This window comes from Globicephala melas, chromosome 13 (genome assembly GCF_963455315.2).
Source record: "Globicephala melas chromosome 13, mGloMel1.2, whole genome shotgun sequence".
Lineage (NCBI taxonomy): Eukaryota > Metazoa > Chordata > Mammalia > Artiodactyla > Delphinidae > Globicephala > Globicephala melas.
In genome coordinates this window covers 49,401,215-49,425,523 of record NC_083326.1, presented here as the reverse complement: position 1 = coordinate 49,425,523, position 24,309 = coordinate 49,401,215, and the positions used below count along the sequence as shown (strand labels likewise).

General features: G+C 45.3%; 1 protein-coding gene across 1 annotated transcript in view; it reads left to right on the top strand.

Annotated features, from left to right (window-relative positions):
* Window positions 1-24,309, top strand: part of LAMA3 (laminin subunit alpha 3) — a 240,940-nt gene that overhangs the window by 36,106 nt on the left and 180,525 nt on the right. The window contains exons 3-6 of the mRNA XM_030842611.3: window positions 17,138-17,255; window positions 18,528-18,646; window positions 19,878-20,048; window positions 23,013-23,104. Of these exons, the coding sequence (XP_030698471.1) occupies window positions 17,138-17,255; window positions 18,528-18,646; window positions 19,878-20,048; window positions 23,013-23,104 (500 nt within the window). The remainder of the gene's footprint in view (window positions 1-17,137; window positions 17,256-18,527; window positions 18,647-19,877; window positions 20,049-23,012; window positions 23,105-24,309) is intronic.

The window sequence follows — 24,309 nt, the reverse complement described above, 5'->3', positions numbered from 1 at the left end:
CGGGGACCGCACTTGGTTGGCCTTGAGCTGTCCTGGGGCCCCACTAACATCAGGTCCCCACGTCACACCTTAGCGACGGGGTCCTCTCCACCTCTCTTCTCCTTCCCCGGCATTTATGACAGGTTCCCTCCGGTATATTCACATAAAATTCTGGGATTTCACGTGCTTCTTGGGGAGTCAAATGCACGAATGCAGAATCAGCATGCACCCTGAGAAGTGTAACCACCATGGAGCGAGCTACGACCTCTGCTTGGGGAGTGTGGGGAAGATTTCACAAGGCAGCAGCCTTTCCACTGGTCTTTCAAAGATAAAAAGGAGTTCGTTGGGTCAGTACTAGGCCTGGTCATAACGTGACCAGCCGTCCCACTTTGTTGGAGACTAAGGGCTTTTCTGGGATGCAGGATTTTTGTTACTAAAACCAGGACAGTCCCAGGCAAACCAGAGTGGCTGGTTACCCTACGAGTTCATCACGATGATGTCTGGATCTTGAGAGTCTTCTTCTCTTTCATCAGTTATGTGAGAGCGTGTAGTCTGTGGCTGGGACCCTGAGATCTAATTCTAGAACACGGGAGACTTCCTGCCTGGAGCGGCACCAGCTCTCAGAGTTGCAACCCTTTTGTCCCTCTCCTGGGTGCTGGGACCTGTCTTGATTACCTGCTTCAACTGGGTCGGTCTGTCTTTAAGTCAGTGCTTCTCAGAGTTGGTCCTTGAATCCTTGTGCTAAGAAGGGGGACCCAGGCTTGGGGCTTAATGCCGTCTTGAAATCCTTAATAACTTTATGTTTGAGTTTGTGTTTTGTAAGTGAAGTCCAGTCCATCACGGAGTGTGTGCTGGCTCATGGGCCATCCTGCCTCCCAGACAGGTTCTAGGCCACCTGCTCCCCCAAGTCCTGGTGCCTCGATTCCTCCAGTCCTCTTCTTCCCTGACCCCACCCTGCCACCCTTTGGCTGGGGTCTGGGAGCAGGTGCAGGGAAGGCTGGCTGCATGCATACCGTGAGGAGGAGGGGCAGGGCGGAGCTATCTCCATCCCAAGCTAGCAGAGCAATGGGCGACTTGACAGGGAGGAGCCTCTTGTCCATCCTGCATCCAGGTACCAAGCTCATCCCAGTGTGGAGGTTCCAATCCCTTGGGGATCGTCTGTCTGTGTGAGTTGGGCGGTGGGCCCATGAGAAGGGGAGGGAAGGGGAGATTGACCTCGCCCTTGACCAGGGCACGGTGCGTCACGTCCACCCAGCAGCGGTCAGGAGGGGATCCTGGCGTGTGCACAGCCAGTGGCAGAGTGGTCCCTGTGCGGGTCTGCATTCACCCTTGCCCAAGGGAGTGCAACATTAAATAGCAAATAAAAGTTACCATGATGGGTCAAGAGAGGAACTGTGGAAGAAAGGAAAAAGCACATTTTAGTACCTTTAAAAGCACTTTTTTCCTGCCTTTAACCAAGGACCCCTGTGTTTTCATTTTGCTCTGAGCTCTGCAAATGGTACAGCTGGCCTTGCTTCTAGGCCTCACTGCAGACCTACTGAACTGGAAGGTCTCGAATTGTAGCCTGGGAATCTTCACTGTGACACAGCCCCAGGTGCTTCTAATGCACACCTAAGTCTGAGGGTGCAGCAGTGACATTTTGCCCCTAGTTTGGCCGAATGTCCAGAATTGATCTTGTCTTCTCTCAGCCACTGTCATCCTCTATGGCCAGTGTAGGTAGCCTGGGTGATAAAAGAAAGAACCCAACCCCTTTGAAATCTCAACCTCCACCACCATTAATTTCCGACTTAGCAGGAACAGCAGGGCCAAATTGGCCTGAACCAGGGTCCTCTCAGCGTCAGCACCTCTGCGTTCCTGGCTCAGCAGGATTCCCAGTTCTTCTTTTTTTATTTTTTTTGCAGTACGCGGGGCTCTCACTGTTGTGGCCTCTCCCGTTGCGGAGCACAGGCTCCGGACGCGCAGGCTCAGCGGCCATGGCTCATGGGCCCAGCCGCTCCGCGGCATGTGGGATCTTCCCGGACCGGGCACGAACCCATGTCCCCTGCATCGGCAGGCGGACTGTCAACCACTGCGCCACCAGGGAAGCCCCCCAGTTCTTCTTCCAGGCTCAAGACAGGGCCGCACCTGCCCGTGTCTTTGAAGGAAAGTTTGGCGGCAGGACCAGCCTTGGTCATGACATACCACATTCCCTTCCTGCCTCAGTGGCGTTCCAGACATACGGACTCCATTGGTTTGTGTCCCTGTGTGGGGAGGACATGGAGCAGGGTCCACCCTCAAGAGACATGTCACACGGACGAGATGCAAACAGATGTGTAGTTCTGAACCGCTGAGATTTTGGTGTTGCCACTGCAACGCAACCAGCCCACTCCAATGGACCGGGCTCCATTCTAATGACTGTGACTCTCTAAGCATTTTCAAGTCCTTAACTGTAAAGCAAAAGGCGGGTGCACAGAGCTTCCCTCATTGATTTCCTGGAATGGGGGAGAAAAAAGCAAGGATTTCCTTTTAGAAGTCCCTGAACAGAAACTTCGATTCTGTTGATGAGATAATCCCACGTGCCCATCCTCAGGCCTTTGTGCCCTCCCACCCACACCAGCAGTTTCAAGAAGTGACCAGTCGCAGGCTTGGCTCATGGAAAGGTCTTGCCACCCTGAGAGGAACACCGAGAAAGGAAGGTGCCAGAGGTTACGAGGTCATGGAGCTGTAAGGCAGGAGCGGGATCGAGCCGTCCAAACGGACAGTTTCAAGCTCGGAGTGTTTTCCCGGATTTGGGGGTGGATTTATTCCCTGGGGCCCATTAGTTGAATTGCAGTTCAAGTGGAATCAGCTTTCTTTCCTTGCAAGTCTGGCAGTGAAGGGACCCACGTGTCTTAGCCAGTGGGAATGAAGAGAAAAAATCCCTCTCCATTACGGGCGGCCCGAACCACAAGAAAACAATTCCTTCTAGGGTGCCTGTGCACGCTGGTGTCTGCATTTATAAGGATCACCCCGGTCAGGGCATCTCCCCGCCTCCCGAACAAGAGCCCACTCCTGCTGCCAGCCTGGAACCAGGGCGCAAGGTGCTCGTGGACATTTCGCATGGTTCCTTGAGATTTTCGCCAAGTCCCTTGACCAGGACAGGAGGCAGTATATATTTTGTGATGACTAAAGACTGATGTTCCATTTAGGTTTGCATTGTCTTATCTCCTTGGGAAGCAGTTGTTGGAGGATTTTAGAGATATGGTCCCCACTTGGAGATGAGCGCACAGCGTGTTATGAACTGTGCCCCTCTCGTGCTTTATTCTTCTATCTCCCCCGTCATCCTCAATTCCCACTCCTGTTCCATGGCCCTTCGCAAGCATCTGTTCTAACATCTTTGCTACTTAATCTGAAGCTCACTTGTGCCCTTAAGATGCGCTCACTTCCACGGGTTAGGTCCTCACATGTGCCGGGCTCTGCGCTGAGTGCAATGCGGTCATCGGCTCTTTTACCCCTCACACCAGCCCTCTGTGGGGCGTGGTCACCGACATTCCTCCCTCCACCTGGGTCACGCTGCCAGCCTCTATCTGGCCCCTCTTCTGGGTGGTGAGTGTGAATCAGGAGCTGGTCATGCACGGCTCTGTCCTGTCCCTTGAGAGCAGGTGTCCAGAGGCAGGCATATGCCCTTCTCTGCTTCTCCTGCCTGAAACACATGGGCCACCGGCCCGGGGCATCTCACCTGGCGGTCACCGTTAGCAGACACAACCTGTGTCCTCCAATATAAACTTCACCAGAAATAAAGGCGATATTTTGTCCCCATTGCCCTTCTTCCTTTGTCTTACTTCTCAGTTGGTTCTGAGCCAGATAGGGAAGAGGGATGCCTTTTATTGGGCCCTTTCAAACACTCCCACTTTAAGTACTGTTATTATTCCTTTTTACACATGAGGGTACCAAGGCATAAGAAGATGAAGGGAATCGCCCGGATTGCACAGCTCAGAGCCTGGAGCGAGACATTCTGGCCCCAACACTGGCCATGTTATGTTCATGTTATGAAGGTTCATTGATGCTGTCTGTGTATCTATTTCCTTGATTCTCACCACTACGTGGTTGGTATTTGTAGGGTCATTAGTTAGATTGTCTTTCACGTTGATTTTATTTAATAGAATATTGCCTGGGGGAGTCATATATGGGTGTAAATGAGGTGCACCAAAAGTTACTTCAGATATTTAGAACTTATTTTGCATTTTTTTTCCCAGAAAAATTTATAAATAAGGAGCTCTAAGCTATGCCTTAAAACCCGCTTAGTCCCTAGTGTTATAATAGTGTCATATTCCACATTTGCAAGACGGGTGGTATAAACCTTATGGTATAATCCTCCCCACTCTGTGTAGCTTCTGGGGTATGGGGAGAAAAGGGGCCCCAGATTGGGGAAGAAAGACCAGGGAGTAAGAGAGTGGGGGAGGGGCAGAAGTGGACCCCCCAGGAAGTGAGGGGGTGGGCAGGCCGTTGTGTGGCATTTGGATGATGGAACTTTGGGGCTCCACACACCCTCTAGCTCCAGACTCTCCTTTCCGGAGCCTGGCCGCTCACCCCCGTCTACCATCTTCAGATCCAGACCTCATTCCTGGCGAGGTGGCCAGATTGCTTTTAGTGGGATGGTTCCTGCTGGCACTTAAGGTGTTTTTCTCACGTCAGTCCCCTTCTCCACCAGTGGGCAGAGCGGGTGTGTGCTGCGCCCCTGCCCACCAGGCGTGCCTGGAGCTGATTAGCCCAGTTCTTCCGTTTAACCCCCCTGCGGTGGACGATCTGTCTGGCTGCCCTGCCCACTTCCCTGGCTCGTGTTCCACTTCTCATCCTCTCTGGGACGGGCTTGAATCCCTGCCCTAGTTCCTAACAGTGTCTTGCCTGGAGGAGCTGGATTTCAGGAAGCTGAGGCTCAAAGTTCAGCTCACTCACCCAAGGTCATCTGGTTCCCCACTGATTCTGAGCCAGGCACAGGACTCTCCAGTTCTCCTGATGCCCGTCAGCCTGGCCACACTGCTCTCCGCTGCCCAGCCACAGTCCCTCACCCACCCCACTCTGACCCTTCACACCCGGGCCTCCCATTCGCCCTGCTATGAAGGATGCCTGCTCGGGGTCCTTGCGGGAGCCAGAGCATTAAGTGGGAGCATTTGGGACACAGGAGGCCGTCTCATGTCCAGATCCGAGAGTTCAGCTGGGGGTGCACCTTTTTAACACAGTGAAAGTGACTTTGAGCATCCCGTTTTTCGCCAAGTAAGTGCAATCCTTAGGGCTCTGGCTGACTACCAGCGTCACCCTGATGCAGGCCAAGCGCGGGCCCTGGCCTGGCCTACAGCTACCTGTAGCAGAGTGTTCCTGCTGCAGTTCGAGTGGGCAGGATAATCAAGCTCACATCCTGTATTTACAGGCCGTGTGCACTTGAGCCGGGAGTATTTATTTAATCACTCCTGGGATGGGTGTTTTAAAGGAAACGTACAGTGTTCCAGGAAGCATCAGACACAGATATCTCCCTGAAGGGGGGAAACTGCATTGAGACCTACAGTTTCCACAGGAATCAGCGGCTCCAGAGGGCCAGGATGAGGCTTCAGTTGGGTCACATTGAGTTGAGGTGGTGGTGAGGTATCTCACGTGGAGAGTAACTAGGCTGTTGGGTCCGAAGCTTATGTGAGAAGTCTGTGCTACAGGTATAAATCGGGAGTCAGTGGTGTAAGATGGAAATAGCGTGGAGTGAGGTGAGAGAAGGCTGAGAACTGAACTCTGGGTGAACTAGAGGAGAGGTGAGGAAGGGGGACACTCCACCCTTTGCTGAAGTGTGGCTGCAGCGGGAAGAAGGAGGTAGGTGGACCTAGAGGAGGGTTTGGATGGAGGGAGAGGAATTTTCTTGACTTCGGATGGAAGAGTCAGTTGAAAGCTGATGGCTGGAGGGTATTATGCTTAGTGAGATAAGTCAGATAGAGAAAGACAAATACTATATGTTTTCACTAATAGTTGGAGTCTAAAAAATGAAACGAGTGAATATAATTAAATAGAAACAGATTCACATATACAGAGAATAAACTAGTGGTTACCGTTGGGAAGGGGGTGGGGTAGGGGCAAGATAGGAAAAGGGGATTAAGAGATACAAACTACTGGGTATAAAATAAATAACAATCAAAGGTGTAAGGTGCAACATAGGGAATATAGCCAATATTTTTTAATAACTTTATAAGGAATATAATCTATAAAAGTATTGAATCATTATGTTGTACACCTGAAACTAATAGAATATTGTAAGTCAACTGTACTTTAATTAAAAAATAAATACCTAAGATAAAAGCTGATGGGAAGGATCCAAGAGAAGGCAGGAGGGGAATGAGATCCAGAGTGCAGAGGGAGGAGGCTCCTGTGCCATTGGACCAGAGGGAAGGGAGGAGGATGTGCAGATGCAAAAGTGCTCATGGATTTGGGATGGGCAGGCAAGGGATTCCTTTTATATAGTTCTGATTTTACTGGTGAAAGAGAAAAAGTCACCTTTGAGGGTGGAAGGAGAGGATGTGGGGTAGTGGATGAAGATCTAAGGATCGTAGAGAATCAGGTGCAGGAAGTGGGCAGAAGCAAAGGAGGCAGCTCAGTCAGAATCACAGGTCCCTCTGCGAGGACAGAGCTGTGGCTGAATGCTGGTTGCTGCATGGTGATGTCACAGTCAGCCCGGATCCTGGACTCAGTATGTCCCTGCTGGGGTCAACCACTGTCCCCAGAAGCCAGAGGGGGCTGCCATATTTGTTGCTTCTAGAAACAATTCTTCAGTGTCCCTGCCTTTTTGTATCATTTGCTCTAGATGCAAAATCTCGGCAGGAGACATCCAATTCACTGAGCCTGGGTCAGGTACCCGTGCTGCCTTACCTGCCAGGAGAGCTGGAAAAACTGGCATTTTCAGCTTCTAAAGGTGGAGGTGCAGCAGGATTCATAAGGTGGGAAGGGCATTTGGATCCTCAAAAGTCCAACCTACAAAAGACAAAACCTCCAGCAGGGCCCTTTCTCCAGCCTCCTCACCCAGAACTGGCAGTGATCTTCTTCAGGGTGGAGGTTGATGCCTCTTCAGGTGCATGGTCTCTCTCCTTATTTGGGTTTGTTATTGTGACAACCAATAAAATACCCCAGATGGTGATACCATCCATTTGGAGAACTGCCATGCTAGGGGATTTAGTGTTCAGAAAGTAAGGACAGCTTTTGGCCAAAGGACAAGTTCTAAGACGAATATTTAATCTATAGCCCAGCTGATTTGAAACCACACTTCAGCCTAAACCTCATTCCAAAAAAAAAAAAAGCTGGCTAATAAAAATGACTGTGCCGAGTCAGTTTAAGTGACCAGCCTTATGCTTTACAGATATGCACAGCTATTGTCAAAAAGGTCTCCGAAGTGCCCTGCCATTAATAAGAGCAATGGAAACACAGCCAAAAGGAAAATTTTAGCTTTAGGTAACACTCAGATTTAGCCATGGATGCTAAATCTCAGGAAAGATGTCACAGGGAGAAAGGAAGAGATGTGACTGAAATTAGGAAAGGACCATTACCAGTGCAGGCTAAAAATGAGAATACGCTTTAGGGAGAAAGGTATTGGCCAAGAGGAGGACTGGAACATTATGAAGGATGTGGACTCAGTTATGAAAAATGATGAGAAATAACATCATTTAGAATCTGATTTAGGGTAAAGCATCATTGAGCAATACTTTGCTGAACTTTATCACAGTGTGAGTCCCCTGTAGAAATCAATATATTTTTTAGGAGTTGTTGAGTTAAAAAAATTTAGATAGATTAAAGGAGGAATTAGATAACTTGGTTTGCTCGTGACGAAAGTTGAGTTAGTTAAATCTCTTTGCCTTGGAAGAACAAGATTATCATTTCCCTTGTCCTGTATAGTTTGTCAGACAAATTCTTAGGCTGTTTATCAGTTCAGTGAGTGAAGTAAATGTCATACCCAATTTTATTATAAATTAGAAAAAAAAAAAAGCGTGAATGAGGGCAAGTGGGTTTTATAGGGAGAATCAGGTCCTGGACAAAAAAAATTTCCCTGACAGTTGAGTGTAGCTGTAAAGCGTTGGATAAAATATTAGACTTCATTGTGAAATTGAGCTCAGTTCTTGGATTCCAGTGGGCTTCAACTTATTTAAAATCACCACCAAATCTATCGGTAAATTGTTAGTTGTGGATAAAACGCTCTTGAGTAACATACGTTAGTTTCAAGCTCTGCCCTTTGAGTCTACTTGGGGAATTATAACGTCCACAAGGACTGAAAACCATGCTATAGGTCTTCAATCTCTTTTTCCCTCCAGAGTTAAGGATTCATCAGTCATAAAATACAGATGCAAATGGTTCACCTTCTCCTTGTCTTTTGATTTTTTTCTTGAAATCTTCCATTAAAAACTAGCGGGCTTGTCAGTTTCCAAGTTATTGGAGTGATCCAACACTTTAGACTCGATTTTGGTTCAGGATTTTTATTTCTCAGGTTATTGTAGTTATTTTTAATGAGGAAGTGAGATACTTTAATTCTCTTCCCCTTTCCAGTTCCTACCCTAATCCTTGCCTCCTGCTGACTTGAATCTTAGTTCATTAAAAAGAACCTAGGGAGATGTGGTGTTGGTATTTAAATTCCGGGCAGGCTGTCATTTGGGATAAATGGTAGAGATCTGTGCTACCCCAAAGGGTAGGTGGGGGAATTATGAGGAAAAGTTTCCAGGACAGCGAGGAAACGTGTAGTGACCCAAACTTAGCAATGCAGTGGGTCTTCTTTCCTCTCAAAAGGAGATTCTAGCGTGAAGGTTCTTACCCTGGGTGAGAGATTGACCTGGGACCTCTTGAGTCCCTTCCTGTAAGTTTCTGGAATGATCGACCTTCCCTCAACGGTGAGCAGGTGCTTTTGGGAAACAGTAAGAGGACCTGAAGGACACGGTGACTTTCCTCCTAAGCACTCTCTTTTCGATGGTGCCAAGTTCTGGGTTTTATAGGACAGGGTGATGATAAACCCGAAAGAAAGAAATGCCCTCGCCAAGCCATTGGCCGATGTGCTCTTCGCACCAGGATTAAAAGGATCCTTTTTCAGGCCAGCTGAGTCATATTTTCATCACTGGCCTTGATCGTTTAATGAGGATTGTACTTCATTTTATAAGAAGTTTTCACACAAGTTTACTAAAATGGAGTTTAATTCCACTTGACCTGCATAGTTCCTTCTCAATTAAAAAGTTTCTATAGGGACTTCCCTGGCGGTGCAGTGGTTAAGACTCTGCGCTCCCAATGCGGGGGGGCCCGGGTTCAATCCCTGGTCAGGGAACTAGATCCCACATGCATGCTGCAACTAAGAGTTCGCATGCCACAACTAAGGAGGCAGCCTGCAACTAAGACCCAGTGCAACCAAATAAATAAATAAATATTTTAAAAAGTTTTTATAAAATTAGCTCATTAGATAAGTTTTTCAAATGGGCATCAGCCTTAAAGGAACTATAACTGTTTGATTCTGTATCTTGGGACTTATTTTTCTTAACTCTTATTTGTATTTTTACATGGATAGTAGGAACGTTTGTAATTTAGTTAATAAAAATAAGTGTTTCAAAATGTCTCTCCATGGGTTACTTATTAATGACAAAGGTAGAAAGATAACTTTGTAAAGGGGAAATCTGGCGTACCTCTTCTCAAGCAAGTGATCAAACACAGCAACACTGATAACAGGACAACCTGGCATCGCGTGCTCCCTGGCATGATGCCATGAGAAGAGGATGTCCCATGGGTAGTAATCCTGCCAGAATGTTTACCCTGAATCAGATAATGAGAAAATAATCAAACACATTCAGATGGGGGAACATTCTGTTATGGAAAGATGCCAATGTCAGGAAAGAAAAATCGTGGGAGGACTGCTCTAGATTAAAGGAGACAAGAGACTTGGCAAGTAAATGCTATATAGAACCCTTAATTGCATCCCGGATTGGAAAAATGCAATGGGCAGTATTAAGAGAATCAGGGTAATTCTAATATGTACAGTGTGTTATGTAAGATTTTTGTATGAATGGTAAAAGTTCCTAGGCATCAACATGTTGAGTTTATGTAGAAGAAATGTCCATGTTCTTGGGAGGTACATGGTGAAATATTTAGGGTTGAAGCATAATGATATCTGAAACTTGCTTTCAAAGGTTAAAAAAAGGTGTGTGTGTGTTGTGTAGACAGAGAGAGAGAGAGAAAGTACGAACGTGGCAAAATGTTAACAGTTGGTGAATCTAAGCGAAAAGTGTAGGGATATTCATTGTACTGTTCTTTGAGCTTTCCTATAGGTTTGAAAATTATGCCAAATTATAAGTTGGAATTATGCCAAATTATAAGGAAACACTGCATTGTGGAACAGTATGTTTATCAAATTGTAAGGCTATGATAATAGATTTATTTCACATTATAACTTAGACTCTTTTGGAGGAGAGAGTGCTGGTTAGTTGAGTAAGAAGCTAATTTTGGATGTGACTTTAAATACATGTGCATAATATTTTGCAGTTTCACATGTCCCATTTATTCAATTTCATTGCAATTCAATGACATTTATTAAGCATCTACTCTGAGGAAACAGGAGTGATTGAGACACAAAGATGTCAGTCTAGTGGAAATGACACATGAAAACACATATATGCCACAGAGCATAGTAAGTGCCCTTTTAGATGGAGGATGTAAGATTTCTATGAAGTGGATACAGCTGTCCCTCATCTATGTACTTAAATATCTTTTTTGATTGTTTTATGTTATTATTTTATGCACAAGGAATTAAGTCGCAAAGTGCTTCAGTGATAGAGTCACATGGCTGGTGGGTGGCAGAGCAAAGGCTTGCCACCAGGAGTTGATTCTCCTCTGCCGTTAGCAGTCCACTGCCGAGCACGGCACCCGACGGTGCTAACTGGAGCCCACTTCCCAAACTCGGTGGTGACTGCACAATTTTAATATTCATCCATTCATTCATGGCATTTATTGAACAGCTACTACCTGCATCTGGGAAGGCCATGGAATGAGATAGATGCTGGGCTGTAGGAGCTGGAATCTCAGAGGCTTCAGCATGACCATGATGAGGAACAGAAAGGGCTGGCTTGTCTCACCTGCTCCCCCTGAAGGCTTTTGAAGTCAAAGTGCCTCTCGCTGCACCTTTTATGACTATCATCTGCTTCATTAAAACATTATTTAAAAGGTTACCTTGTACCTCCATCTAAATGCTCGTCAGCAAAGGTCAAGCCATCTTTAGCTTGTTTCAGAAGCATGTGGAGAGAGGATGACAACTCAATCCTTCTCGGTCACTTTTCCCTCCTTACCTTAACTCCCAAACGTTATTTCTCCGAAAATGCACAGCTTGGCCTTTGCTTTTCTGCTTCTAGTGACTCCACTGCCCGGTGCTCTCTTGTTTCGTAAAGGGCCCTCATTTACATCCATGCGTCTCAAGGGTCACTCAGGCGTGCTTTGAAGTATGTTGAGTGATCGCAGAGCAAACATAAGTAACCGATAACAGGGGTTTAACAGAGGAGCCATTTAGAAGGCACAGCGTTTAAAATGATCAAGTAGAAGAGAATAAATCCATACCTGTTGGTTTAACATGCGTGAACCCCCTGTGAACCCCCTCCGGAGGCCGCCTCTCAGCACCATTTTGAATCTATACATCGAGGGGAGATTGGCAGCAGAGCTGCAGTGCTTGGCAGGAAGCCACTGCAAGGTGCACCACAGTGGTAGGGAGAGAGAAACAGGGCCTGTCAGTGCAGATGGGCTCAGCAAGAATGAAAGGCAGCCTCCCAGTGTCAGGGCACGTAATCCTGTGCTGAGGAATCTCAGAATCAAGTTCCTAAGACGAAAATGGGAGGGAAGCATCTTGGAGTGGAAAGTCCTGTCTGGTAGGTGCTGGAAGATGAGTTGGTGGAATCCCAGAGCTTATTCAATTAGGTCCGGGTGGCAGGTTGATGTAACATGCAGAGGGGACACACTGTGGCATGCCTCCCCTTGCTGCTAGAGGTGGGATTTTTAACTGACGTGCTGCCTTAAAGGGATCACATGTTATCTCAGACAGGATGAAACAAAACAAAGAGAGGTGCCCTCTGAGCTACCAAGGCTATTTCATTTATGGGGATTTGTACCAGCAGAAAGTGCAGCTTTAGAAACCAACGCGCTCAAATGACCATCGAGATGTATTATCACATAGCTCCCTACCTCTGGGCTCCCTGTAATGGACTTTTAGCATATTTGGAAATAAAGGTGTTTAGAACTTCGACAGTTATTTTCCCCAGGATGAAACAGGTTAAATGTTAAGTATCTGTCAGGTTCAGTGGCATTGCTAATGATCAGGGAGTGGAATATACAGAGGTGGTGGACTTCTACACCCGCAAGATGTGGACACATTATTTCACCTCTCGAAGTCGCACATCCCTCATCTGTAAAGTGGGGTTAATAAAATCCCACTTTCATTGTGAGAATGTTTCTGAGGTGCTTGACATAGTACCTAGAACATAGTAACCATTAGGTCACACACTATTAAATAAATAGGGTTTTTAGGGGACATGCTATGATGATAGGATTTTGATGGAAGAGATTAAGAATGTTTTAAATGATTCCTGTATCCAAAATTTTTTTTTTTTTTTGCGGTACGTGGGCCTCTCACTGTTGTGGCCTCTCCCGTTGCGGAGCACAGGCTCCGGACGCGCAGGCTCAGCGGCCATGGCTCACGGGCCCAGCCGCTCCGTGGCATGTGGGATCTTCCCAGACGGGGGCACGAACCCGTGTCCCCTGCATCGGCAGGCGGACTTTCAACCACTGCGCCACCAGGGAAGCCCAAAAATGTTACCTTTGTATTCTCTCTTACATATCTAAAAGCAGTCTTATTTTGATGTGGTCTAGGAGAGATGTGCAGTCTTTAGGAAATATATTTGTTCTGATTATCTAAACTGGGAGTTCTTGGATTTCCTATGAATTCCTTCACTATGTAATAATAGTACATGTATTCTGGAAATTATTTCTCCTTCTTTAGGTATTGCTTTATGGTTTTCAGAGTACCTTACAATTCCTAACTAGCTTTTTTTTTTTTTTAGCATCTTTATTGGAGTATAATTGCTTTACAATGTTGTGTTAGTTTCTGCTGTATAACAAAGTGAATCAGCTATACGTATGCATATATCCCCATCTCCCCTCCCTCTCACGTCTCCCTCCCACTCTCCCTATCCCACCCCTCTAGGTGGTCACAAAGCACCGAGCTGACCTCCCTGTGCTATGCAGCTGCTTCCCACTAGCTATCTGTTTTACATTTAGTAGTGTATATATGTCAATGCTACTCTCTCACTTCGTCCCTTCGTCCCAGCTTACCCTTCCCCCTCCCTGTGTCCTCAAGTCCATTCTCTATGTCTGCGTCTTTATTCCTGTCCTGCCCCTAGGTTCATCAGAAAGTTTTTTTTTTTTTTTTTAGATTCCATATATATGTGTTAGCATACCGTATTTATTTTTCTCTTTCTGACTTTCTTCACTCTGTATTACTTCACTCTGTATGACAGACTATAGGTCCATCCACCTCACTACAAATGACTCAATTTCGTTTCCTTTTATGGCTGAGTAATATTCCATTGTATATATGTGCCACATCTTCTTTCTCCATTCATCTGTTGTTGGACACTTGGGTTGCTTCCATGTCCTGGCTATTGTAAATAGTGCTGCAATGAACATTGTGGTGCATGTCTCTTTTTGAATTACGGTTTTCTCATGGTATATGCCCAGTAGTGTGATTGCTGGGTCATATGGTAGTTCTATTTTTAGTTTTTTAAGGAACCTCCGTACTGTTCTCCATAGTGGCTGTATCAATTTACATTCCCACCAACAGTGCAAGAGGGTTCCCTTTTCTCCACACCCTCTCCAGCATTTATTGTTTGTAGATTTTTTGATGATGGCCATTCTGACCTGTGTGAGGTGATACCTCATTGTGGTTTTGATTTGCATTTCTCTAATGATTAGTGATGTTGAGCATCCTTTCATGTGTTTGTTGGCAATCTGTATATCTTCTTTGGAGAAATGTCTATTTAGGTCTTCTGCCCATTTTTGGATTGGGTTGTTTGTTTTTTTGATATTAAGCTGCATGAGCTGCTTGTGTATTTTGGAGATTAATCCTTTGTCAGTTGCTTCATTTGCAAATATTTTCTCCCATTCTGAAGGTTGTCTTTTTGTCTTGTTTATGGTTTCCTTTGCTGTGCAAAAGCTTTGAAGTTTCATTAGGTCCCATTTGTTTATTTTTGTTTTTACTTCCATTTCTCTAGGAGGTGGGTCAAAAAGGATCTTGCTGTGATTTATGTCATAGAGTGTTCTGCCTATGTTTTCCTCTGAGTTTTATAGTGTCTGGTCTTACATTTAGATCTTTAATCCATTCTGAGTTTATTTTTGTGTATGGTGTTAGGAAGTGTTCTAATTTCATTCTTTCACATGTAGCTGTCCAGTTTTCTCAGTACCACTTATTGAAGAGGCTGTCTTTTCTCCATTGTATATTCTTGCCTCCTTTATCAAAGATAAGGTGACCATATGTGCGTGGGTTTATCTCTGGGCTTTCTATCCTGTTCCATTTATCTATATTTCTGTTTTTGTGCCACTACCATACTGTCTTGATTGCTGTAGCTTTGTAGTATAGTCTGAAGTCAGGGAGCCTGATTCCTCCAGCTCCATTTTTCTTTCTCAAGATTGCTTTGGCTATTTGGGGCTTTTTGTGTTTCCATACAAATTGTGAAATTATTTGTTCTAGTTCTGTGAAAAATGCCATTGGTAGTTTGATAGGGATGCATTGACTCTGTAGATTTTCTTGGGTAGTACAGTCATTTTTACAATGTTGATTCTTCCAATCCAAGAACATGGTATACCTCTCCATCTGTTTGTATCATCTTTAATTTCTTTCATCAGTGTCTTACAGTTTTCTGCATACAGGTCTTTTGTCTACTTAGGTAAGTTTATTCCTAGGTATTTTATTCTCTTTGTTGCAATGGTAAATGGGAGTGTTTCCTTAATTTCTCTTTCAAATTTTTTGTCATTAGTGTATAGGAATGCCAGAGATTTTTGTACATTAATTTTGTATCCTGCTACTTTACATGAGGTTGGATCATTTTCTTCCAAGGATGGGTAGAAAATCTGAGAGTGTTAATCTGAACCCAGGGAAGCAGATTTTTCAAGATCAAAGAGCGAGTGTTTGAGACAAAACTGGCTGAACTTAGGGTTTTCAGTAATTGGTGTGACAATTCTTCCTTCCACAGAGAAGTAAGCAAAGGGGCTTCTTAGAGCAAAGGATAATCTCTGTGACCAAGATCAGTGGTTCTCAAAGTGCAGTTGAGAACCCATGGGGTTCCTAAGACCTTTCAGGAGGTCCACAAGCTCTTAAGTCCTTTTTCCTATTACAGATCTATGGGAGGCCAGATTTTCTTCAAATACTTCAAACCAAACAACGTTATTACAACAAACTGAAGAAGTGGCTATGAGAATCCAGCTGTTTTCTATGAAGGCAGACATTGAAAGAGATTTTAAAAACGTAAATCAAAGCCACTCTTCTCACTATAATTTTTATGTTTTGGAAAATATAGTATTTTTTTCATAAAATATGGTATTTATGTTAAAATGTAATGCTTTATTATTTTAAATGAATTAGTAAGATGTATTTTAAAAATTTCTCAGCCTTAATTTTTAATATGGCATTTCTTAATTAATAGACATAGCCCACGTAAGGAAAAGCTTTTGAAAGTCCTCCATAATTTTTAAAAATGTAAAGGTATCTTGAGACTAAAATTTGAGAACAATTGCCCTAGAGATTTTGGCTTCTAGTGTCGAGTTGGGAACATTCACAATCAACTAGTAGCTCTGAGACTTTAAAAAATATATATGGGGGCTTCCCTGGTGGCGCAGTGGTTGAGAGTCCGCCTGCCGATGCAGGGGACACGGGTTCGTGCCCCAGTCCGGGAAGATCCCACATGCCGTGGAGCGGCTGGGCCTGTGAGCCATGGCCGCTGAGCCTGCGCATCTGGAGCCTGTGCTCCGCAACGGGAGAGGCCACTACGGTGAGAGGCCCGTGTACCGCAAAAAAATAAATAAATAAATATATATATATATATGACTCTTACCATACTATTGTATGTGAAAAATATACAGATGAAAATCCCTTATTTTTTTTCCCTAAGAAATAAAAGGATCCCACAGGGTCTGAGTACTGCCTCTCTCTCTAACTAGATGAGCTCATTGTTCAAATGGCTCTACTGGGCTAGTTAATAAGGTGGCAGAGTCTTTTCTGAAAGTCACTGTGGAATCTCTTCCTTGTGGTTGGGGAGTGGGGGGATGGGGATAATCCCCAGTTCTTAACATATTAGCAGATTTGTTTAACACCCATGTTCATTGTCATGAACAATGAACTCATACTAGGCACTTCGCTAAGCATATAGACTCTCAGGGTTCACAAGTCAAGCCAGATATAAGTTTTGAGGGAAGGGGGTGGGAGTGGACTGCAGGGACTCCTGGGGTCCATCATGGAGGCATACTGGGATTCAAGAGTGGGAGGATGAAGAAACTGGACCAAAGCTGCGCTTCATGTCTCCCATACGTTTGCATTGTCCTGGCCGTGGGCAAAGAGCGATGAGGATGAACAAGAAAATCAGTAAGAGGGAGAGAAATCAGGAAAAGAGGGGGTGAGTGGAGATGGCACAGGAGAAGGAGGTGCTATCCTCTACCAGGCAGCCGCTCAGGTCTCAGTTCTGCAGCCGTGAGCTCTCCAAGATCTGGAACCAGGGCTGTGTCACTCGCGGGAGACGCTCAGGGCTGTACTACCGGCTCTTGCTCCTAGAAGAGCTTAGCCCACGATGGTTGTTGTTTGACATCAGACTTCTCTGAATGTACAAACTTGAAGGTGCTGTGTAGGCTGGTTGAAACTCAAGGGTATAATGATTAAGATGTGACAAAGATTAATGGATAGATTCGGTGGAAAGAGAACAAATGATTATTTGGGTTTTGAGCATGATAAGCTTGAGAGACTGCATCCAATTAGAGATGTCCAGTAGGCAGTTAGAAATGGGATCTGGATCTTGGGAGAGGTGTGGCTAGATGTGTTGCCTTGGGAACCAGCATCATATAGAGATGATGGAGGGTGTGGACAGATGCGGCGACTTGAGTAACTGTATGTCCTTTGCTTTATCAGCTTTTCCAGGTGGCCTATATTTTAATCAAATTTGCAAATTCTCCTCGCCCTGATCTTTGGGTCTTGGAAAGATCTGTCGACTTCGGAAGCACCTACTCACCTTGGCAATATTTTGCTCGTAAGTAATCTAGCCTACCATGTTATGAGGGGTTTGAATTATTGGCAGCAGATCAAGACTGTGGGTTTAAGTAGAAAATTAGTCTCTCAGTGTGGCTAGTCAGGGGCTGGTCAATTTTAACTTGCTAGGTTACCCTTGGAACATCCCTATTTCTCAAGCGCACTTGCATGAATTCCAAGGATACACATGTATAACTGGGGTTGAAACACCTCTTATGATAATGGTTCTTGCTACTATTTAGGGGGAAGCAGTGTACCTATAACTGGGCCATAGCTTCAGTCCATTTCCTTTTTTTTAATATATATATTTTTTAAAATTTTTGTTTATTGTATTTATTTATTTTTAGCTGCATTGGGTCTTCGTTGCCGAATGTGGGCTTTCTCTAGTTGCTGCGAGCGGGGGCTACTCTTTGTTGCAGTATGTGTGCTTCTCATTTTGGTGGCTTCTGTTGTGGAGCACGGGCTCTAAGCGCACGGGCTTCAGCAGTTGTGGCACGAGAGCTCAGTAGTTGTGGTGTATGGGCTTAGTTGCTCCATGGCACGTGGGATTTTCCTGGACCAGGGATCCAACCTGTGTCCCCTGCATTGGCAGGCGGATTCTTAACCACTGCGCCACCAGGGAAGTCCCTATTTTAAAAAATATTTTATTTATTTATTTGGTTGTGCCGGGTCTTAGTTGCAGCAGGCAGGCTCCTTAGTTGAGGCATGCGGGCTCTTAGTTGTGGCAATTCATGTGGGATCTAGTTCCCTGACCAGGAAGCAAACCCAGGCCCCCTGCATTGGGACCGTGGAGTCTTAACCACTGCGCCACCAGGGAAGTCGCAGTCCATTTCCTTTTATGTAGAATTAGGAACTAAGCTCCATCTTTATGGATCCTGCCTTTCACATTACTTACCTTGACCTTGTCTTTTTCACTAATGAAGAATGTCTGGGTCTCTGAACCCTGTGACAAATTGAGGTGGACAGGAATTTGGCTTACAAAGGCATTGGGTTTTCCAGGAATGCTCCTTAGAGGGTAAACTTGCCTAATGAGGAATGAGGATTTAGAACCATATCTCCAGACATTTCTGTTGAAAGTCATGTGGCCCGAAATGACTTGGTATTTTCCTTCGTGAATTAAGAATTTCATTCTAAGCTTCCGTCTAAAAATCTTAAATGCTTCTCTGTTCTTTCCCTTTTCATGTATATTCTTAAGTAAACATAAGATTTCTTAAGAGATTTACAGCAAGATGATAATATTTTATTTGACAGTACTAACATGTTTCCCTCCTAGATTCTAAAGTAGACTGTTTGGAACAGTTTGGACAGGAAGCAAATAGGGCGATCACGCGAGACGACGATGTACTTTGTACTACTGATTACTCCCGGATCGTGCCATTGGAGAATGGTGAGGTGAGTAGATTTGGGAGGCCTTGAGAGATAGGACTCAGAAGTGAACATGAAGATGCCACATTTTTCATAATTGTGAAACTTGCACCTTCAAGGAAATCTAACATAGATGGAAAGGAATCACGTCGAAGACTCCCAGATTGAGTTGGGTTGGAAATCTTTTTTTTTAAATTGAGGTATAATTGACATTGCACATTCTATTTGAGGTCTAATTTTCCTTGGGAATTCAGGATTCTGCATTCACGGCCCACAGGTCTTGAACTCTTTTTTTCTGGTGGACTATTTAGAAAGTGGGTCACTAGTGATTGTGGTGAAGCACCCTCCCACTGCTTCACAAGCACATTACCTCCCCTAAGAGTGGGGAGAGGAGGGGTTGGTGGCAGAACTAATCCCTGATCCTTTTTGGCAGGATGGGCATCATCTGTAGGGGAGAAAACAGTTGCTGTCTCATTGGGGTTGCATGTGGTCCTTGTGAAGTCAGCCAGTCTGTCGTTAGGGAAGATGAGAAAACAGAGTGGGGAAAATCAGAGAAGCATCCCATGGAGTGAGTTTCAAATGAACTTCTTTAAAGGGTGTCAGTCTCGTTCTCCTTAGGTAGAGCGATCTTTCTTGAGCAGCTGTATCTAGTATCTTCCAGTGATCGGTCAGTGTTTCATGTCTCAGTAACTGGTTGGGACTTGGACTTCATCGCCTCAAGCTTTAAAACAAAACCTGGGGGACTTCCCTGACGGTCCAGTGGTTAAGACTTCATGATTCCACTGCAGGGGGTGCGGGTTCGATCCCTGGTCGGGGAACTAAGATCTCGCATGCTGCGCGGTGTGGCCAAAAAAAAAAAAAAAACCTAAACCTGGGTTTTATATAGACTTTTTTTTGTCCTGTTCACTGTCAACTTTATATCCAAAGACTTCCTTTTTTCACCCTCTTTCGGGATTTTAGATTACTTTAGCTTTGTTTCGTTGATGCAGCTTGACAAAAATTGTTTCTTTATATTTGTAGATTTTCATGTTATACTTTGAACATTTCATAGTGTGTATAGCGCCACAATGACAGTGATAGAACAAAGGGTTTGTAAATGAAATGATTTATAAAACCTGAAAGCCCAGGTTTTGAAACATCTAATGACTCAAAGAAACCAAGTAAGTGTTCGGGGGCATGTGAGTTATTTTTAGTTACTTGCAGCTAAATTTTGATAAAAGGACTTTTTTCCCCCTCTATGTGTGTGTGGTTCTTTTAGGTTGTGGTGTCCTTGATAAATGGTCGTCCAGGCGCAAAAAATTTTACTTTCTCTCACACCCTGAGGGAGTTCACCCAGGCAACGAACATCCGCCTGCGTTTTCTCCGAACCAACACTCTTCTGGGACACCTCATCTCCAAAGCACAGAGAGATCCAACCGTCACCCGGCGGGTGAGTAGTGCTTTGACGGGCCAAGACAGCAGCTTTTGGTACCTTGTTTGCTTATCAAGTTCATTGCCTCGAACTCCTTCAAGTAAACTTTTATAGCCAGTAATGTCATAGGCGTAAGAGTCGTTCTTGTCTGAAATATTAGGTATAGCTTAGAAGTTTGGTGGTTAAAGACAAATCATATTCAGAGAAGATGAAAGGCAAAAGAGGACAGCCATCCTGGTATTAGTCTGCTCTTATAACAAATAATCCCCAAGTCTCAGAGGCGAACACAATAAAGGTTAATTTTTTGCTCATGTCACGGTCTAATGTGGGTCAGCAGGTGGGATCAGCTCCACACAGTTATTCAGGGAACCAGGCTGTTTCTCTGTAGAGGCACAGCCATCCTATAGGACCTCAGGGTCCTCCTCTGCACCTCCTGCACCTGGTCAGCGGATGAGGGAAGAGAGAAAGAGCATAGGGAGGAACAATCTCGTAACCACAGGGCTCACTTCCATTGGCAGGAACTGGTCGTAGAGCCCCGTGGAGATGCAGGAGGCTGGGTGATGTAATCGAGCCAAAGCAGAGGGGTGTGGGCATTGGTGAGCAGCAGTACACTCCACTAGGGTTAGATGAACATCGTCTACTCTCAGTGTCAGGACGGCACCCTGTCGCCTGGGCACAGAGGGAACCAGCAGAATAAATACCCCGAGCTCACTCTTCTCCCACCCTCTGATTCCCTCCCAGTTCCTCCCAATTGTCAAACCTAACAGGAGGCCAGAGAGCAAGAGGCCCTTGTCATCCCATAAAGTTTAGCCCCAGGGCAAAGGGCAGGGTGGAGAGGGGTGGAGAGTGGACCTGGGAGGGTGAATGGAAGATGCCAGCTTACCTTACAGAGTTTGGCTTCTTAGGGAAGTAAGTCAGGGAGCTGGGAAAGGAAGGGAGAGAGAAAAGTTAGGTTTTGCTACAGTTTTGAGCATTTTCCAAAAAGGCCAGTCATCTGGAGTGTAGGTGGCCTGTTTTCTGACTTTTTTTTTTTTTTGCGGTACGCGGGCCTCTCACTGTTGTGGCCTCTCCCGTTGCGGAGCACAGGCTCTGGACGCGCAGGCTCTGGACGCGCAGGCTCAGTGGCCATGGCTCACGGGCCCAGCCGCTACGCATCGTGTGTGATCTTCCCAGACCGGGGCACGAACCCATGTCTCCTGCATCAACAGGCAGACGCCCAACCACTGCGCCACAAGGGAAGCCCTGTTTTCTGACTTTTTAAGCCTCCTTAGCTCCCTCTGAGCTGTTGTATGTGGGAACTACAACTGGATCCAAGAACGCAATTTACAAGGGCGAGCCGGGCTTTCTGATCAACTGTAGCCAGACTGCGTTTCCATTCCTCCAGGTGTTTTGGAGCCTCGCCACAAATGTACCTCACCACTTTTTTTTTTTTGTCTTTTTAGGGTTGCAAGATTGGTACTCGTATGTATGTAGATTTCTTTTCACTTAGGTGAACGTAGTCTTCTCTGTTAAGTAATTTTTTGTGGAGTGCATCACATATATAATCTTGACACTCCCTCCCCAGCGATCTAGGTTGCTTCTTTAAGTGGACGAGCCAGAATACCAGGTGTCCTATCACACGTATCATGTGTGCTGGGGTGAAGGCTGATGGAAGACTTCTCTCTTGCCGCTGCTGCCCTAACCCACGTGTAGAGAGAAATTTCTGTGGTGATCAGCATGAAAGCTTCTGAGTGTGAACTTGTCACGGAAGCCCTCCAGTACTGAATTTTATCCATATTAACAAGAGGGATTGTTGATGTCTTTAGACTAAGTAAGACGTTGCCGGGAAGCTAAGACACTTAACAGCTTTTAGGGAGGAGATCAGAACAGAACCCCAGCCCTGAGTGACTGTGGGGAGGTTTAGGATGACTAATCTCAGCAACAACAAAAAGATACAAAACCCTCTTGTCCCTGTGAATTCACAGACTTCCTCACTCACTGATATTCTCACTGGTGGCCTGACCTCAGTGAGAAAGATGATTTCACACCCTCTGAATTCCTTACTGAGTCCTGTGCCTCCTGCCAAGTCTGAGAAGTAAGGGAGCCGGAGGATGAGGCCACCTACGGTCCCAAGTAGAGAGGCCTCCACCGTGCTGGGGACATGCCTGGTCCACGAGATGGCCTGTGCATATCGCTGGCCTGGTCTAGGGACCGAGCCTCAGCTGGGTCTGAAACTGTCTGGCCTTTTGGAGCTTGAACCTCTGCCTTTGGCTTCATTAACCCTGACCTAGCAAGGCTTCCGCAACTGCTAGCGTTATCAGCGCTGTATCTGATCCATCTTTGTGAATATTCTCTCCTTTCCTGAAGCCCTAAACACAGTAGTTACAAAATTTTTGTTATAAAAATGATGTTTTTTGGTAGATAGACATGTCCAATTTATGGAACTCAGATTTACATTTAAAAAAAAGAGAGGGCTTCCCTGGTGGCACAGTGGTTGAGAGTCTGCCTGCCAATGCAGGGGGTGCAGGTTCGTGCCCCGGTCCAGGAGGATCCCGCGTGCCGCGGAGCGGCTGGACCCATGAGCCGTGGCCGCTGAGCCTGCGCGGGCTGGAGCCTGTGCTCTGCAATGGGAGAGTCCACAACAGTGAGAGGCCCGCGTACCGCAAAAAAAAAAAAAAAAGAGAGAAACTAGGAAGCACTTAATCCCTTTCCCAAAGGCTGTAGGGTATGATTCTTGTCCGAGGTCATTTCCCTCCGTGCATTTAAAGCATTTGATTTTTAAAAATGGACAGATTCAGCAGTGGGCTATTCAATTTGATTGGGGAACATATTTGCTTTGTAAGAAAAGTTACACCCAAACGTGGCTCCCTTTTGTGTTGAGGGAGGCTCAGGAGTACAGGATGGAAGGAAGCGGGGTCAGTACAGATGTATGTTAAAGGTTAGGAAAGGAAAGTTTATGTTGGGGTTTAGTAAAACTGACACGTTCTCTTTTCTGTTCTATAGTATTATTATAGCATAAAGGATATCAGCATCGGTGGGCGGTGTGTTTGCAATGGCCATGCTGAAGTGTGCAGTGCAAACAATCCTGAAAAACTGTGAGTACATTGTATAGATTTTTCAGCTTTCTATGCATAAATCTAATCGTTTCAGTAGATGTTTGCATCCTGTTAAATACTTCTAAGTTCCTGCTGGCAACAAGAATGTTGCAATGCCAACAAGTAGGTGATGTGTATGTCTCCCCTCCTCCACCCCTACACTTCCCTCTCACCTGCAACCAGCCCATAGCAGACATAGTTAATCAATCACAGCACTCTATGCATGATCAGGTACAAAGCCACCCAGACCCCCTTCCCCCACCCCTGCTCCAGACAGTGCCCCAGGCAGCCACAAATAATTGAGTAGAGTTGGCAAGAGAAATAATATTTGTTTGTCATCCCTGGTCTAGTGAGATCAGGGGTAAATGTTTTCAAATCCTTTTTCATCTTTAAAATTGTGGTGACGTGCACATAATATAAAGTTTACCGTCTTAACCATTCTTAAGTGGGGGTGGTTTAAGTTCACTGGTGTTCAGTTCACTCACATTGTTGTGCAGCCAAGCACTCTTCTCATTGTGCAGAACTGAAACTCTGTACACATTAAACAGCAGCTCTGCATTCCCTCCTCCCAGCAACCCCTGGCAACACCATTCTACCCTATGAATTTGGCTACTCTAAGTGCCTTGTAGAAGTGGAATCACACAATATTTGTCTTTTTGTGACTGGCTTATTTCACTTAGCATATACTGTCCTCACTATAGCACATGTCAGGATTTCCTTCCTTTTTAAGGCTGAATAATATTTCATTATATATACACCACGTTTTGCTTACCCGTTCATCTGTTGATGGACACTTAGGTTACTGCCATCCTTTAGCTATTGTGAATAATTCTGCTATGAACATGGGTGTAACACTGTTTTGCTTTTAATTGAGGTATATTTCGCATACAGTAAGATGCATGGATCTCAAATATTGTGTTATGCAATTGTATACACTCGTGTTATCACCTTAGGAAGGATACTTTGAAGGGCTGGAAATTACCAGATGCTGGATATAGTAATGATTGTCTCTCAATGTTTTATTTAAAGTCTCCAATTCCACACGAGCAGCATTTACCAGGGGTACATTTTACTGTTAGTCAGATTCAGGTTTGTACATCATAAGGCCTAGCTTCATGGTCAGGCAGAGATGCCAGCTACCAACTTGCGTGGTAAGTTTGTGGCACCCTTCTCCCTGTCTAGAAACAATCCCTAAGCCTGTCAGC